This window comes from Balaenoptera ricei, chromosome 10 (assembly GCF_028023285.1).
Source record: "Balaenoptera ricei isolate mBalRic1 chromosome 10, mBalRic1.hap2, whole genome shotgun sequence".
In the NCBI taxonomy this organism is placed as follows: domain Eukaryota; kingdom Metazoa; phylum Chordata; class Mammalia; order Artiodactyla; family Balaenopteridae; genus Balaenoptera; species Balaenoptera ricei.
The window spans coordinates 55,668,596-55,685,668 of NC_082648.1; the positions used below are offsets into that span (position 1 = coordinate 55,668,596).

The following is a 17,073-nucleotide window of genomic DNA, read 5'->3' on the forward strand; positions in this document are numbered from 1 at the left end:
TTCCAAAAAGTTTTGGTTCTCCTCCCACTTCTCCTATAGCATCTTCATCGTCTCCTTTACTAGCGTCCTTTCCCTTTAAATCTTAGTATTCCTCAGGCAAAGTCCCCTCCTCAGTCCCCTTCTTAACACTACTCTTTCCCTAGTGGTGTCCTTTATTCCATGACTTTAACCATCACCACCGTGTTGGTCACTCCTCAGTCCTGCTCTCCAGCAGAGACCCCAATCCCAGGCTCCAGGAGGTAGCCTGCAGTCTCCTGGGCACTTCCTTCTGCATTCCAGTGGCAACACACTTTCAGCAAGTCTATTCTTATCTTTCAGTAGTTCTTTCTTGTGTCTAATTGAATACAAAGTCCTTGAAGATGTTGATCCTTTCTATTCTTTCTTTCAATGATCTGAACATAGCGCAGCGCCTAGCACTTAGTAACTGGTACTTGGGAACAGTCTTTTGAGTAAGGAATGGATGTACTTGTCCTTTTTTCCCTAGTATTGACAGTGGATTTGCCTACTCATGTTTAAAACAAAACTCTTTTTGTTATTCCCAAATTTCTACGCTTCAAGTCTTCTTCTCAGTTAAAGATATCGCTATCTGCTCAACCACTCACCTTCATAACTCAGGATCATTATGATCTTCCCTTTCTCTCATCTTGCATATCCGACCCATAAGCAAGTTATGTTAGCTCTGCTTCAAGCCACATCCTAAACTTCACTCTCTGTCACCATCTCTAGCACTACCACTTTGTCCAAGCCACCAATCTTCTGCTACAACCTTCTGTTTTTTTCTAATTTTGCTACTGTCCCCCCTATACTTCATAAGGATCTCTCCAAAACATCCATCAGGTTATCTCACTCCCCTCCATAACATGCTCCACGACTTCGTTACATTTATATAATATAAAATTGTACCAAGGCACTGCACTGGCCTGTTCCAACCTCTCCCACCCCACCTCCAAATCCAAACCTGACTCCTATCCCCAGCTCCCTTATATGCTCCAGCAAGAGCCCTTTTTGCTGTTTCTCAAATCCACCAAGCTTATTACTCAAATCCACCAAGCTTATTACTCAAATCCACCAAGCTTATTACACTGGTTGCTCCTGCTGCCTGGAATGCTCTCCTCCCATATTCTGACATGGCTGGCTCCTTCTCAACCTTTAAATCTCTGCTGAAATGTCTCTTCCTTAGAGAGTTATCCTATGGAAAAAAAAAACCCTACAGTCATTCTCTAACCCCCATTCTGCTTTATTTTCCTCAGAGCACTATTACTGCCTAAATTTATATTTACTAATTTTTAAATTAACTTTCTGTACTGCTATAATATCAGCTTCATGAAGACAGGGATTTTTTTTTTTTCCCTCTCCTGTCCACTGCTGCATCTCCATTGTATAGAATAGTAACTGGCCCACAGTAAACATTCAGCAAATATTTGTTGGGATAATGTGATCCCTATGTCCAAAGGCATATCTATACTGATTGGTAAAGGTTATTGGGTCTGTGGGATAGTATTTCACTAAGAGAAGACAACTTTCTTAAATGGGAACTAGCACCGACCTCTAAAACCTGTACACCTATTAGCTACTGACAAGGACTCCTTCCATGGCCAAACTTAAGTCATACAAATGCACTTGCTGTTTTTGACGCTGAGTTCAATCTCTCTTTCCTATTGCAAGTCTTGATCGCTATTGAAATAGTCTTGAATAAAGTCTCCCTTGTCATTTTTAACAAGTGTCTGGTGCGATTTCTCTTTAACACTAGAGGCCAAATATTTACCTACTGGGCTTGAATAAATCCACCCAATGAATTTTCATTGTTCCCCACAGAACTTTCATATTTTTTTCTGCAATGGGAAGAGTCAAAGAGAGGCATTTCTTGTCCCTGTGACTGAAGAATATGGTTTCTCTAGCATATAGGGGAAAAGTCAGGAAGAATAAAGGCTACACGATTTTTTTAAATCACGTTTATAGCAGCTATTACTTATTCATTTTGTCACATTTATTTTCCGTTGTTCTTGGGGTGACATTTTAATGAATAATACAAAAGCAATGCTCAATTCAAAATGACACCTTGAACCTCCGAAACAAAAACACGTTCGTTATATAAAAACAATTTGTCGTTCCTCCCCCATCCCCGGCCACATAATCCACATAATTCACATGCAGTCCACTCCTGACTCCGCAGCTGACTTGAGATTATATGATCATACCTGCAACATCGAACTCAATTTCCAGTGTGACCTTGCTTGTGATTGAAGAGTCTCGGAGCAGCTGACTGGCTTCCTCAAAGGTGCTGTCTTCAGTTGGAATTCCATTAATGGCCAGCACTCTGTCTCCAATCTGTAGCACCCCACATCTGAATTTAGAACCACACATTACAGGTCATAGATAGAGTAAATAATTATCCAGTTGAAGTTGCCAAGATCCTGGCAAATAGCATTTGGTCTTATTTATTTAATGTTGTGGGCATCCTATTAGGTCAACTGCAATAGCCTACATTCCTTTTTTTTTTTTTTTTTTTTAATAAAAGTGTAGTTGATTTACAATATTGTGCTACTTTCAGGTGTACAGCAAAGTGATTCGGTTATATGCAACGTCCTACATTCTTGCATTTCATGGCTACAAATGTGAGCAAGGGAATCTTGAAATATCCCAGAAAAGTAATTAATAATTCAGCACCATGGTATTGTTATAATCTGATCTGAACCAATATATAGTAATGATGAATGTGCATTCCCCCATGGCAGAGAAATTATTAAGTTTGGACTTCAGAGATTTTTTTAATGGATTTTTTTTTTTCCTTTTTAATTAATTTAGCCTCTAGTCGCCAATGGACAAAAATCTGCTAAAGGCACTCATGCTCGCTATTCTTTCTCAAACCTGATCAAGAACATAAAATTTTATTGTCAGAACAGAGTTCATCACGTCTTGCATTTCCTGCACTGAGCACTGTTCCATAATTTATTAGCTAGTCAAAGATAGCCAGCGAGAAATGCAGGGCAGACAACGATGCCGTGAAAGAAAACGTCTCACCTCTCTGCCGGGCTGTCAGCTTCAATATAGGAAATCAGAGGTGGAGAGGAGAGGGTCTCTGTGGCAAACACACTGCCCTGCAGCTGAATCCCAAATCCTGTGACAGCATCTGCTGTGAGCACAACCTCTGTGGTTTCTGTGTGAACGACCTGCCCAGCCAAGCCCACCGTACTGGAGGCTAATGACACTAGAGGAACAAACACACACACAAGAAATGACTTTAGATTGGAACAGGCACCAGGAACGCCAGCGTTTCTGAAACAGATCATGTCTCCGGAACAAAAGCTCATTGGCAGTGGTGGGATGTGAGGTTTTAGGTCTTTTAGCACAAAAAGTTTCACCAGAGCTGAACAGGATAGACGAGTCTCCCGATATTCGTCACATCGAAGTCACAGCATCAGTGTAGCCCCCTCCTCCGGCCCACCCCTAATAGCAGGGGAGCTGTAGGAAGAGGATGGTCTTGGGGTCAGGGTACCTGGGATCTAGTCTTGGCTCGAGCACTAAGCAACCAGTCGGGTGACCTTGGGGCAAGTCATTTATCTCCTTCCTATCTAGGAAAATGGGGGTTGGGCTTAACTGGTCTAATGTGTTTTTTCCCCCCCAATTTAGCCATTTGTACCTAAGGTTCCAGCTTTTTTTTTTTTTTTTTAAATAAATTTATTTATTTATTTTTGGCTGTGTTGGGTCTTCATTTCTGTGCGAGGGCTTTCTCTAGTTGCGGCAAGTGGGGGCCACTCTTCATCGTGGTGCGCAGGCCTCTCACTATCGCAGCCTCTCCTGTTGCGGAGCACAGGCGCCAGACGCGCAGGCTCAGTAGTTGTGGCTCACGGGCCTAGTCGCTCCGCGGCTTGTGGGATCCTCCCATACCAGGGCTCGAACCCGTGTCCCCTGCATCGGCAGGCAGATTCTCAACCACTGTGCCACCAGGGAAGCCCAAGGTTCCAGCTTTTTACAAACAACTTGACCTTCAGTTTTGAAGAAACAACTGATCTAAGTCTGGCTCCTGGGGTGGTGAGGATGGGCTGGTCATCAGCCTTAACGTGGCGTTGGGTTGCCACAATGGAGTCCTTTAAACCCTACATTCCTCCTACCCGCGAATTTGGTCTCTTCAGCTCTTGTTCTTTCCCACTGGCTCGCCGGCCTGTTTTGTCATCTCTTATTTCATTCATTTCTCTGATATTCATCCAAGCCCCCAGGCGCACAGCTGTCTTGTTCCCATTCCCAACCTAGATCGTGAAAAAGCATCCTCCTGGAATGCCTTCCTCTCAGCGCTGCTCACTGGCACCCGGGCCTCCTTTGCTCTCTGTGAGAAAGCTTGCTGCCTGTAGGGTCCTGCGCTTGACTGCCACTTCCTCCAACAAAGGTCTCTGGTCTCCTTCCTCCAACTGAAACCTGATGACACCACACACCTCAGGACCCTCTCCAACCAGAAGCTATTTTCCCTCACGCTCCCTGCCTGGGGCAAGGAGAGAGAAGGGTTTAGAATACTCCTTGCTCCCCGTATGCAGTGCTGTTTATCTCAAATCACTCCTATTTCAAGTTCCATATTCTATATTTATTTCTGCTTTGTCTCATCTTCAAACCCATAGTTTCTGTTTTTGCAAAGTCCCTCCATTTCCTCACTGACTTCAGGACTTGGATCTGAACCTACCTCCTCTAACCTTTCGCTGTCCTCGGGACCTTTGACATCATGGCCGTAATCTCCTAACATGCTGGCTTGACGGTTCTTCATCTCTCTCAATGCCAGTTACTAGCAGTTCCATCCTCCTCCATTCTCTGCCAGCAGAGCCCGATGCTGGACCCCATCTTCCTTCAAAGTGGATAGAGCTCCAGGATCTCAATATCTGAATCCTCCTTATTGATCACACGTCCTTATGAGCCATCTTCCCGAGTCCCTACGATCTGACTTTCTCCTCTTTAGGACGTCTAGTCCCATTTTCTCTCACTTGTCTCCTAGTCTAATGGCTTTCAAACAATATTTTTGGCAACAGATATTTCCCCCCCTTCATATGAAAGCACGTAAGAGATGCCCTTGTATTCCAGATAAAAACACAGCTACTGCAGGTAGTGAGGTAGGAGCAGAACACTCCAGAAGCCTCTGCCTCCCTCACGTGAGAATCTGGTTTGCAAGCCATCATCTTTCCTCGTTGCCTTTTTTTTTTTTAAATTCAAACAGAAGGTCACAAAAATTATAATCATCCTCATCAGTTCACTCAGTCCCATGTAATTAATTTTTTTTTTCATCTTGATCTTTTGTTAGCACTTTTATAAGTTCATCAGTTTTCCATTAGAGTTCTGAAAATGCTTATTCATTCAGTTCAGCAGTATAGTCGGTTACCAGCTCGTTGCCTTTTCTAACGTCATTTTCCTCCATACTCCACCGGGACCTCCGGTGACCATTTCAATGATGCCTCTGCTAGTATTCTTACACCTCATGTGACTTTGTCTACTCTCATACACCATACTCTTTGGTAATAGCCAGTCACTCCACTGCTGTTACTGAGTTGCTGAAGGGTGCTACGGAAAGTCATGACGAATTCACATTATTCTCTATGGGGCCCTGGAATCTTTTGTGGTGTGATATTTTGGTACCTTATTTGATTCCTCATGGGAATTTTCACAAACATTTCTACTCTTTTAAGGGTCAAACTTTACTTCCTTTCCTACAAGACTGAAAAAATCCAGCCATTTGACAAGAATTCCTTAAACAACATGCTTCTCAACCTCAGTTTCTCAGTATCATCATGTGTTCTCCCCCTCCACCCCTATTTCAGGAGGATGTACAAGGGTAATTCTTCCTTTCATTATTTTTGATACTATCCCTCCCTTTCCACTCCCTCTGTGATTTTGTGCCATAAAAACTTCTCTCTTGACATTTTCCCTAACTTTCCTACTCACTCCCCTAGCTTTCTGACCTTTCTCTATAGATTTGTACTGATTCCCAAACTGTTTAAAATTGACTTCTCCCTTCACCCTTTACTGTAACTACTCTCACGGATGACTTCCTGATTGCCAAAAACAATGGCCTCATCCTCTCTAACCACTCTGCAGCAACTGGCTTTGGGAACTATCCCTTTCTTCCTGAAGTTCCTCTCTTAGTTTTGATGAAGCTTTGTTCTTAGTTTCTTACTTTTCCAGCCCTTACCACTTCCTTTGCCTTCTGCACTCCAAACATAGAGCTGATCACGGTTCTGTCCTAAGCATTTTCTACTCTCATTCTTTCCCCCATTCACTTCCAATGCACCTGTAATATGACCTCTCATGTATCTTCTCGTGTCTCCCTCTCTAGACTCTCTCAAGCTCCAGTGATGAATTTCCTTGATGTCCCATCCACAAGGATGTCTCATTGACTCCTCAAACTCAACATCTTCAGATTGAGTTAATCATCTTCTCTTTCTCATGGCCACCACTATTTCTACGAATGGGACCATCATGTTGATAGTCCTCCAGGCTTGAAATCTCAAAGAACCTTTGACTCACAACTCCTCATTGTCTTAAATCCAATCAGTTGCTAAGTTCTTCCAGGATGATGACTAAAATATATCTTGTATAAATCCTCTTTTCCTTTCTTATCGCCAATGCCTTAATTCAGGCTCTCATTACTTTCATTGCATTCATTATTCCAATTATTCTAATATACCTGTTTCTGGGTCCCCTCATGTCCAGTGCTTTCTGCATATTATTGCCAGATTAACTTTGTTTAAGATGAAGCCCCAACTTCTCTACTCCCCTAGAGCATAGCCTCATCACTGCTAGTAGAGATAACTACATAGGGTTCCAACCAGTGTCCTTGCCCCTTATCTTTTGCTAACAGCTCCAAATTGCTCCCAAGGGGCTTTTCTACTATGCAAAGGTCACCCCCAAGTTTAGAATCTTTTAAGGGCTCCCGATTTCCTAGAGAACAAAATCTTCAATTCTAGCAGACTACACAGGATCCTTCATAAGTTCATTTTCTCCTGCCCATCCAGTCTCATGTTCCTTTATGCTCTGTTCCTGAGTCATGTTCTCCAGGCCTGCTCTCATGCCTCTGCACCTCTGTATGTGCTGTGCCCTCTGCCACTTTAGCCTTTCCCTTGTTTTTTTTGATATTTATTTATTTGGTTGCACTGGGTCTTAGTTGCAGCAGGTGGGCTCCTTAGTTGCAGCCATGGGTTCCTTAGTTGCAGCAGGTGGGCTCCTTAGTTGTGGCATTCGAACTCTTAGTTGTGGCATGCAGGTGGGATCTAGTTCCCTGACCAGGGATCGAACCCGGACCCCCTGCATCAGGTGTGCAGAGTCTTATCCACTGCGCCACCAGGGAAGTACCCCCTTGGGTTTTTAATGTCCCGTCCCTTGCCTTATCCAGACAGAATTAGGTATTTACTTTTCTACATTTCCACTTTTCTAATACATGGTCCTACTTCAGCATTTATCAGGTTTTTATTTGCCGGCCTGTCTCTCCACTTGACTCTGAGTTCTTTAAAGTTTGGGACCAGATCTTTTCCTCTCTGAAATTCCAGTGCCTGCAACATTCCATGAAGGCTAAACACATGAGGAATGAATCCAGTTTTGTAATATCAACACTTTCCTTTTTTGGAACCAACACTTGATATAGATTCTGCTGAGTCAAGGAATTAGATGTTGTTCTTTGGGACCCTAATTTTTCTACCATGTAGATCATTCCAGCACTGAAGCTGACATGGCAGAGGATGGTGAGATGGATCATTTTTCCAGTAGGAGTGAGGAAAATCTACTTCTTAAGAAGCACCATCATTGTCCTTTCCCAGCAGAATTAATGTCAATGAGGTTAAAGTAGCCTGTATTAGGGGAAGAAAGTAGCCTCCAACCCTAAACTTATTTACAGATGGTGGCCCACAATTCCAAGATGTGACACATAAACTATCAAATAGTAATTCAGATCATATTTTCTAGTGTGCTTTTGTTGATATCAGCTGTACTTTGATTGCTCTCCAGACCATACATTTTGTTACTCATGGCCACAAAACCAGTAGAAAATACCATTTCCTGTCAGTAAGGATCTGGAGAGTTGCATTTCTTTCCAGTTAGTACTCATAGCAGGTGGGAATATAATATTAGAACATCATCTATTTGGCAGATGACTGGCACCCTGTCTTCTTACTTTTTGGACTTCAACAGGAATACTTTACTTTCTATGGAACTTTCTATAGGTTCACATTAATATTTTTTCCATTTGCGATCCCAATTTGGTATAGGTTTTTGGACTACTCATTTGGAGTTAAACATTATTTTTGAATTGTTAAGTCAGCCGATTACTATTTCCACTAAGAAAAAATCAAGAAGGAATAGTAATTTAATAGTAATAGGGGGAATTAGTTTAGATATACTAAAGACTTTCTCAAAGAAGAGACTTGCTATATTTTTCTGGAACAGTCAGAGAAGATAGTTGAGGAATTTCATTCTCTAGAAGGTTTTGAAATAGAAATTCACTATGGGTATCATTAAATTCATAACCTCTGTCTGGAGGCAAGTTGAAGTGATAGAGATTATTAGGACATTTAATTTAGAATTAGAATGTATTAAACATTGGTTTTATAATTTTATGAAGAATATAGGATTATATTAAATAATCTAGGATTTTACCATTAACTCTAAAAGTCCTCTGACATACTAGAATCTGTTCTTTGAAACAGTAAAATTTCATTGGAAATTCAATGTACTGATTACTCACACATATTAAAGTCTTGAAAATTACTACCAGAGATGAAAAAGATAAGTTGAAGATTTAAAGATGATGGGCCAGAAGAAAAAACAACCAATGTTACTTGGAGGAGAAAAAGATGAGCTTGATTATCCTGCTTCACTAATGTGGTCAACCAGCAGAAGAAAATACAGGTGATGTATGAATTATAACCCTGTAGTTTAAACAGCTGTATAAAGCATTCTCTCTCTCCAGCAGCAAATACTCCTGCAAGGTACTAGTTCTGGCCTGAGGTGTGCCTGTTTCTACTCATAGGTGAAGATGGAAAAGACTACATTGCTGACATGCTGTGTTTGAATACTGCTAACTGGTGTGTGCCAAGGTTGTGCTCAGGATTCGCACCTGCTCTGTCCTGTTCTCACTCCCATTTGGAGGGTTCTGCAGAAGATGACCCTGTGTTTTTGTCAATTCTTGTCTTTCCTAGTGTAAGAAAGGGAGGGGAGGCCAAAGACAACTGGTTAGATCCTAAAGTTTAAAAATCTGCCAAATGTTTCCTTAATTTAGATGGCTATGAGATTTACTGTAAGATATGAAAAGCATTTAAAAAGTATATAGAGAAATGGACCTCAAAGATGTTTTTTTTAAAACAAGTGAAAGTGCGAACACAGGCCCCCGCTAACGCAAATTATGCAGTCGAATGTCCCTCATTTGGGGAAATCGCAGGAGTCAGCGCATCCGGAGTACAATGGATGAAACTCGTCCTGGGAAAACCACCTTCATGATCATGGTATCTCCCCTGCCACGTAGGTATCAAAGATTTATTAATGTATTGTGTTTGTCATTCTTGGATCCGGTAACTGAAGACCTGTCTCTCACTAAAGTTTCCCACATTAGAGTCCGCCTGCTGTGGACTCGGCACATTGTGTATCACGTGATCCAGCTCAGGAGACAGTGGGAGTGGCTAACAGCTCTCTTCTCCAAATGGGGGTGGAGGCAGCTCTTAAGCTGTCCCCTTCGAGGGCTCCCTGCATGGTCATTTATAAAAGCTTACCATGAGCTTTGTCTTCTGTTCTTTTTTTCAGGGGCTGGTGGAAGGGACAAAAATTGTTAGCTTTTTTCCCTCTCTTCCTTTTAGCTCTTTTCAATGGTGCCCTCCCTAGTAGTAAGTGATAACCACAGAAGAGGCAAAGATTATTCTGAGAATGTGTTCTAAGTTCTACCCTTTTCTGCAATTCAGGCAGACTGGGAACAGGCAAGCGTCTACACTGGCTCTGTGTACTGGAGCAGGAAGCAGGGGGAACTAGCCAGACCCACTGCTCAGTCATGCCCTGCCATCACGGGGGATGATGGGGTTCTGGAAGGGGCCTTGGCCTCCGTGGCAGAAAAAGGGGCAGCTCAGGCCGTGGGGGAAAGGTCAGCAAGAATCCGGAAGAGGTGACAAGAGGGCTCCCTGTGTGACATGGCTCTGCCACCCTCCCAGGGCTTTGTGACACTCCTGGAAGCCTAGTGCAGGGGGTACTTATCATTTTCCCTGTGACACAAACATGGCACTTTACTCTTTTAATCCTTGTAACACGTTGTTACAGACGTCCTGTATTTTCCCCTTTGGTCAATGACACAGAATGTTTTAATATTTATGTGAGAAGATTTCATTCTTTTCTGGCCATGTCTTTCCTTTGTATTAGAAACATATGTAAGAATTTTTTCTGTTCTGCAGGCTTTGGCCTCAACTCATCACCAATACGGCAAAGGGACTTTTATTATATTTGTTGTGACTTTGCCATGATTCGGCATCCATACAAACGGCCCGGTTGCTATAGAAACATAAGTATTAGAAAGGGGGCAGCAAATGGTGGCACAGAATAAAGACATAAGTAAAGTGATGGAAATAAACCATGGTATAGTGAGAGTAGCAATAAAACTTTTCTTATCAGTTATCTGGGAAAACCTTTACATCTAACGTGACCATACCAAGCTTAAGCAAAAAAGAAAAAGAAAACCAAAAAACTAAATCCTCAGTTTTTTTCTGACTTTGGAAAACTATCATTAGTTTATATTTTTTAGGTCTTTCTGAAGTGGGAATAAAAGTTTATAGTTTTGTATCTTATTGTTTGATTAAAATACAAATGTATGATTTCCCAAGACAAATTCCGATAGGTACATGGTCAGTGGTGCTCTACTGGCTACAGTCTACAGCAAACATAAATATCAAGAAATTTCTAGAACCAGGTTTCTGCTTATATTTCTACTATGTTGGAGAATAATGTGCTGTTTCAAGAGAGAATTTATCAGTTGGTTATGGGTATTGGTGACAGTGTGGTTTCAGCTTTCTTTCCTACTACAAACTTCAAGATGTGTAGGGCTTCCCTGGTGGTGCAGTGGTTAAGAATCCGCCTCCCAATGCAGGGGACATGGGTTGGAGCCCTGGTCCGGGAAGATCCCACATGCTGCGGAGCAGCTAAGCCCGTGCGCCACAACTACTGAGGCTACGCTCTGGAGCCCGCGAGCCACAACTACTGAGCCCATGCGCCACAACTACTGAAGCCTGTGCACCTAGGGCCCGTGCTCCACAACAAAGAGAAGCCACCGCAATGAGAAGCCCAAGCACCGCAACGAAGAGTAGCCCCTGCTCGCTGCAACCAGAGAAAGCCTGTGTGCAGCAACGAAGACCCAACGCAGCCAAAAAAAAAACCCAAAAAACAAAAAAACTTTAAGACGTGTAAACATCTACCTGAGATGGCCAAACAGATTATCATTTATTTGTAGTCACTAATATCCTTAATCAAGACAGCAGTCTTACCTCACACAAACAAATGTTTGGCCATTAAGGCAGAAGTATGAACATGAATGCATCCATTTTAATTGCCCTTTCTTGCTGAGGGCTGTTAGCCTGTTTTCTCTCAGTAAGCAGTGTTGCACAAGAAGCCATTTTATGTAAAAAATCTCATATAAAAATATCCACCACAAATCCTGAGGCATTAAATGGAAGACTCAACCTATGTATTATGTCAAAGTGGAACCATGTGGAAAATGCCCACGTTTGAGAGCAGTGTCAACATTTCAGATTTAGGCATCATAATAGCAAACACTTAAGCTATTCAAAACAGCTAACAATTTCAATAGCGCTTACTATTTAATAAGTATTGTTCTAGCATATATATATGTTATATATATATTGTATATATATAATTACAGTTCTTATTTCATTGGGTAATTGTGAAGATTATATGAGAATATATCATTATTCACACATATATATGAACATACCATATATATATATGAATATATAGTCTAGAGTGTATTTCTTGTCCTGCACGTTCCTTTCAGTGATGAGAATATACACACACACACACACACACACACACACACACACACACATATACACATTTTCATATAATCTTCACAATTACCCAATAGGGTAAATACTATAATTAGCCCCACTTTGTAGCTAAGAAGGCTAAGGTACAGAGAGCTTAAAAAATCTGCTCAAGGGCTGGCCCAGATGACTGCCACAGCAAGCTCCGCAGCTCATGGGCCCCGGGTCCCCTGCCCTGGGACCTGGGGATAAGTTTGGCTGTGGACATGGCGCCCCGGTCTGGGGGCTCCCTGGGGTGGAAAAAAAAAAATCTGCTCAAGGTCCTAGAGCTAGAAATTAATGACACTGGGATGAGAACCCACACAACCTGGTTCCAGAGGCTATGCTCATAACCAGTTCACTATGTTGCCTTCAACTCATTTCTTCCACGAGTAAATAATTTACTCTCTCGAGTCAGCTAAGAAACATATGAGGCTCTAGAAGCTCCTGGTTCTCAGTCTTCCTTCTATTTACCTATACTAAAGATGACAAATCTTATATTTGAAGGGATATGCACATCAATATCATGAATACACCACAGTGGAGGTTTGCGATGGTTTTCCTTGTAAGGGAACCTCAGGTTCTTATAACATGAAGAGACCATGTCCCAGTATGGGTGATGGCTGGTCTCCTACACTGATGGTGGCATTGGTAGGCCTGGCCACAGACCCACCTCTGAAGATGAAACTCTGGCAAACCAGCTGAAGAGCCAATAGATCCAACCACCCTTCCTCACAAGAACATTTTTTCTTTAACACCAGTCTTGAAGTACCTGGGTTTGGTTTTGTTTAGGTAACTTAAGAGTGGTCCTTACTTTATCCCCATGGTAAGCACAGGAAGAGATCCCATCTTCTCTGAGCTTCTTTACAGGAATCACAATCATGGCCACCAAAAAAAACAAGAAATACTCACACCTCCCTAGACTATGATTAGATCTGGTTGGAGAGATAGGTGTTCTCTTCCTTTAAAACTTATGGGATTATGATGAGAGATTATATTCTGCCCTCCCGTCACCACAAAAGAAAAATTTAGGAGTGATGTGTTTCTTCCCTCTTCCCTAAGCCATTCAACCACCCTTTTCTTGTTTACATGTACAACCAGCTATCCAGAAGCAAGCAGCCAACCACAATCTTCCTAGTCTTGCCTAATCTATAATGTGCTTGGCTGTCCCAGAAGATCATATTTCTAAGAATCACAGTCGAAATTCCTGGACCTTAGGATGCTTGTTGTAAAGACGAGCATCCTTCAATCTTCCTGACGATGGAGTGAGTAACAGAGATATATGTTAGGGCAGAGATTTTCAGTGGGGCAGGTTCCTGGGGAAAGTATTAGAATCTTGGGGAGTGAAATACAGTTTGAAAAGGCACTTTCAAGGGGAATGAGATACAGTTTGAAAACACATGTTTAAACTTATTGCCTTTCTTGCAGGGGGAGGTTCATGAAATATAATTTAGTATGAAATTTATAATAATATTAAACAACTGCATGGAATTCTTATATTTATCAAAAGGGGACCTAGTTTTCAAAAAATTGCTTTAGGGTGAATAAGAAACTAAGAACAAAGATTTCATGTCCAAAACTACCCAGAATATAAGGAAGGAGTCTTAAAGAAAAAAAAAAAATCACATCTTTGGTTATTTTATCAGATCAAAAGAGCAAGAAAAAGATCCCAAAAAAAAGTTGTAGACAAAGGTAGAATGAACTAACAAATTCAGTCTGAAACTGTATTTGGTGCAATCATTACCATGTCGATAAGAGAGATCATTTCACCGGTCTTTGGCACAGGTCTGCGGCTACTTAGCGTCTACCTGTGAAACACTCTTCCTGCAGGTTTCCTTATATCCAAGACTCCAACGGACCCACACGTTTCCTCCAGGCCAAAAGTCATTGGCTAACATTTCACTTACGTGAGCTTTTGAAGTCTTTCTTTTTCAACCTCCTCCTCATCATGGTTCCACGTGGGCTAGTGGAGTAGAGGCTTCGAGGCAAAGTCCCCATGTTCAGGGAACTCAGGCTGTATGCACTCGTGGAGGTAGGAGAGAAGGATGAAGACAAAGCTGCTGTAAAAGAGTGAGGACTTGGCACAGAGCATTCTCAGGTGGGGTGTGAGCCTGCCACACCTGCCAACCAGCAACAGTACAGAAAGACACACAAGAGGCACAGCAATGGCTAGTAGGCACCCCAACCAATCAGAGACCAGATCTCAGGAGCCATGGAGACAGCGCTTTAGAATCTGAGTTACAAGGGCCCGGAAATGCCTGAGGAGTAGCACTGATCCTCATAAGTATAATGCAACACCGAGAGGCTCTATGAATTTTGCTTTAGACAAAAAAGTAAACATTAAAACCAGTTTCTCCATAAACAACAACTCAATGCATCAAATACATAACCTCATTTTCATAGATGTTTTCTGACATGAATTTCACAAGTGATTCCACATACACAAATAAGGTCTGAGAATACTGTACTGTATATACTATCCTGCATTGTTATTTCCTGACCACACATAAAGCATTTGGAACCTTTACGTCCTTTCCTAACAACAAATGCTTTCTGATGGAAAAGAAGGACTTAAGAGATGACAGAAATGATAAGTTGCTACTACATAAAGAAAAGCACACCACACCCATGAAACCAAAAATGGTATGAATCAGATGAGGAAGGGGTGAGAAGAATATAATTTAAGTAAAAGACCAGGAGGCGAAAGCCTGGAACATTACGAGGGCTGTTTGGAGGAGGTGCTTTCGCGAATGTCAGGGCTGGCGCTCTGCAATGGTCAGGGTGGTACGTATTATAGTGATGGTAGGTGTGAAGACTGCAGTGGTCGCTGGCCCAGGAATCCCAGGGAGGTTGCCTGTCGCTCCTCTGAATTTTCACTGCCCATATGAAGTGATGATGAGAAATAAGAAAAACAAACAAACAAAGAACCAAAAAAAAAAGAGGAAAAAGTAACTGAATTGCACAAATAAAAAGTGTAACAAAAAAATGAAAGCTGCTTGCACACACACACAAAATATATATATATATTGACTTTGCCCTTTTCTCAGTGGTCAGCAAAACTGATGATTAACATCAGGGATGGTAACTTTTCATCTTCCCAAGAATAATGCATATCTTTCCCCAGCCCATTTTTTCTCCTTTTAAGATGACTATTGAATCAATTTCTAATCTCCCCCTGTGCTTCACAGCAGAGATTAAAAACATTTTTTTTAAACTTAAAAGTCAACCCCACAAAGATCTATGGCACGAGATTAGTGATTAAAGATTTGCAAATCTTGGCCAGTTAGTAGCACTTGTTTTGAGAAAAAGGAAAGAAGGAACGATAAATCACATTGGCTCCTGATTCAAGAGGTTTACTAGTCACACATCAAAATTTACTGCTCTGACATTTTAATTACACTACTATTCATCCCTTGAACTTGATTTTTCTCAACAATAAACCATTCTAATCATCTATCATTATCAGGATCTTATTTATACTCTAATCAGAAGATAAAAGTCTCAATATATTTTACAATTTGGGGGGTATTTTTAAAAGATGTATTTATATTTGAAAGAGATATTTAATTATTAAAGTATTTCAAATACTTTATATTTCCTTAAGATGCCATGAAATTTTAATAAAGTCAATTTCAAAATTCTGGTGTCCCCTTTATTTTCAAAAAATTGTATATCATATTTCCATTCTAATTTCAATATTGTTTAGATTTGATTTTCTACCCAGTGTCTTGAAATACGAGCACTTTTATGTTTGTTACTATATTGACATGAAATTTTTCATTTAAGTATCTTAAAAAATGAAAAATAAAATATGAACTTTTATCTCCTACTGTTATGATTCTAAGGTTAGATGCCTTACATGTGAATGATTTTGCAGCATCTATTCATGTAGTGAGGTCAAATACTCTGTAAGTATTTAAAGGAGGGTTATTTACATAAGAGAGTTTAGATTATACCATCCGTGATATCAGTCTCACTGGCCACTTCACAGCCTTTCTGGAATGAGACAGTAAATGGAACAAAAGCACTCGTGTGGACAGATCACCATGGGCTGAGGCCAACCTGAGTTTCTGTTCCGGCTCCAGCCCGTCTTCTGTATATGACCCTGGCCAGTTACTCAACCTCTCGAGGCCTCAGTTTTCTCATATGTCAAGTGGAGATCATGAACGCATCTATTCCACAGGCCAAGTGTGAGAATTATGTACTTAAGGTGCTTAGCATGATGCTCGTACACAGAATAAAATCCAGTGACCCTTTATGAATAGCATTGATTCTGTCTACTTTCTATCTATTTGCCAATGAATCATCTTTTAAAGGAAATAGATGTATCTCTCACTCAACAAATTTCACTCATTGGGCACTTAAGTTTAGAGACTATTTCAGGAATCTGCAGCACACTTTTCTGGCCACCATAATTTTGTAACCCTAAACCATCTGGCCCTTTCCTTCTATCCACTGCTGTTTCTAGTTTGGGTTCCATCTCCCTCTCCACTATTCTACTTTCAAGCCACCATCTCCTTCACCTAGATCACTTCCTCATCTTCAGACTTGCCTCCCTGGTTCATCTCTGTATCCACAATACAGAATGATCTTTCAAATACGTAAGTTAGATCATGTGACTCCCATTTAAGGTACTTCAATGGGTTACAATTACAAACAGAATCAAAAGTGAGCCCTACTTATCTCTCCAGCTTCATCCCCTAGCACTCTCCTCATCACTGCCTGTTTGAGCCATGTTGGTCTTCTGTCTTGTCTTAGAACAAGCCAGGCTGCTTCCTGCCTCAGGGCATTTGCACTTCCTGTTCTTCCTACCGCTAACATTCTTCTCCCCCTTGTTTGCATGGCTGGCCTCCTACTATCATTCAGGTCTCAGCTCAGGTACCATCACCTCAGAGTTGTTCTGACCTCCTTGGATGAAGCAGCTGCCCTCTCCCATCCATGCTATCCCATTGCTGTTTTATATTCTTCATACCACTTATTACTGTCTGAAATGGCTTTATTTATTTAATATAATTTTAATGTTTGTCCCTCTATACTG

At 41.3% G+C, this 17,073-nt stretch overlaps 1 protein-coding gene and 2 non-coding genes across 8 annotated transcripts in view; 1 reads left to right on the forward strand and 2 right to left on the reverse strand.

Moving 5' to 3' along the window:
* GRIP1 (glutamate receptor interacting protein 1) overlaps nt 1-17,073 on the reverse strand; it is a 714,453-nt gene that overhangs the window by 80,714 nt on the left and 616,666 nt on the right. For 5 of the 6 annotated variants that reach the window (XM_059936436.1, XM_059936435.1, XM_059936434.1 and 2 more), the window contains 4 exons: nt 14,756-14,911; nt 13,943-14,095; nt 3,022-3,208; nt 2,199-2,344 (listed from right to left, as the gene is read on the reverse strand). In XM_059936436.1, coding sequence (XP_059792419.1) covers nt 2,199-2,344; nt 3,022-3,208; nt 13,943-14,095; nt 14,756-14,911 — 642 coding nt within the window. The remainder of the gene's footprint in view (nt 1-2,198; nt 2,345-3,021; nt 3,209-13,942; nt 14,096-14,755; nt 14,912-17,073) is intronic. The other variant, XM_059936432.1, reaches the window with a different exon arrangement.
* LOC132373904 (U1 spliceosomal RNA) lies at nt 9,328-9,491 on the reverse strand. Its single transcript, XR_009505560.1, has one exon. It is a non-coding gene; the product is annotated as a U1 spliceosomal RNA (small nuclear RNA).
* On the forward strand, nt 12,144-12,266 carry LOC132373837 (small nucleolar RNA SNORA5). Its single transcript, XR_009505497.1, has one exon. It is a non-coding gene; the product is annotated as a small nucleolar RNA SNORA5 (small nucleolar RNA).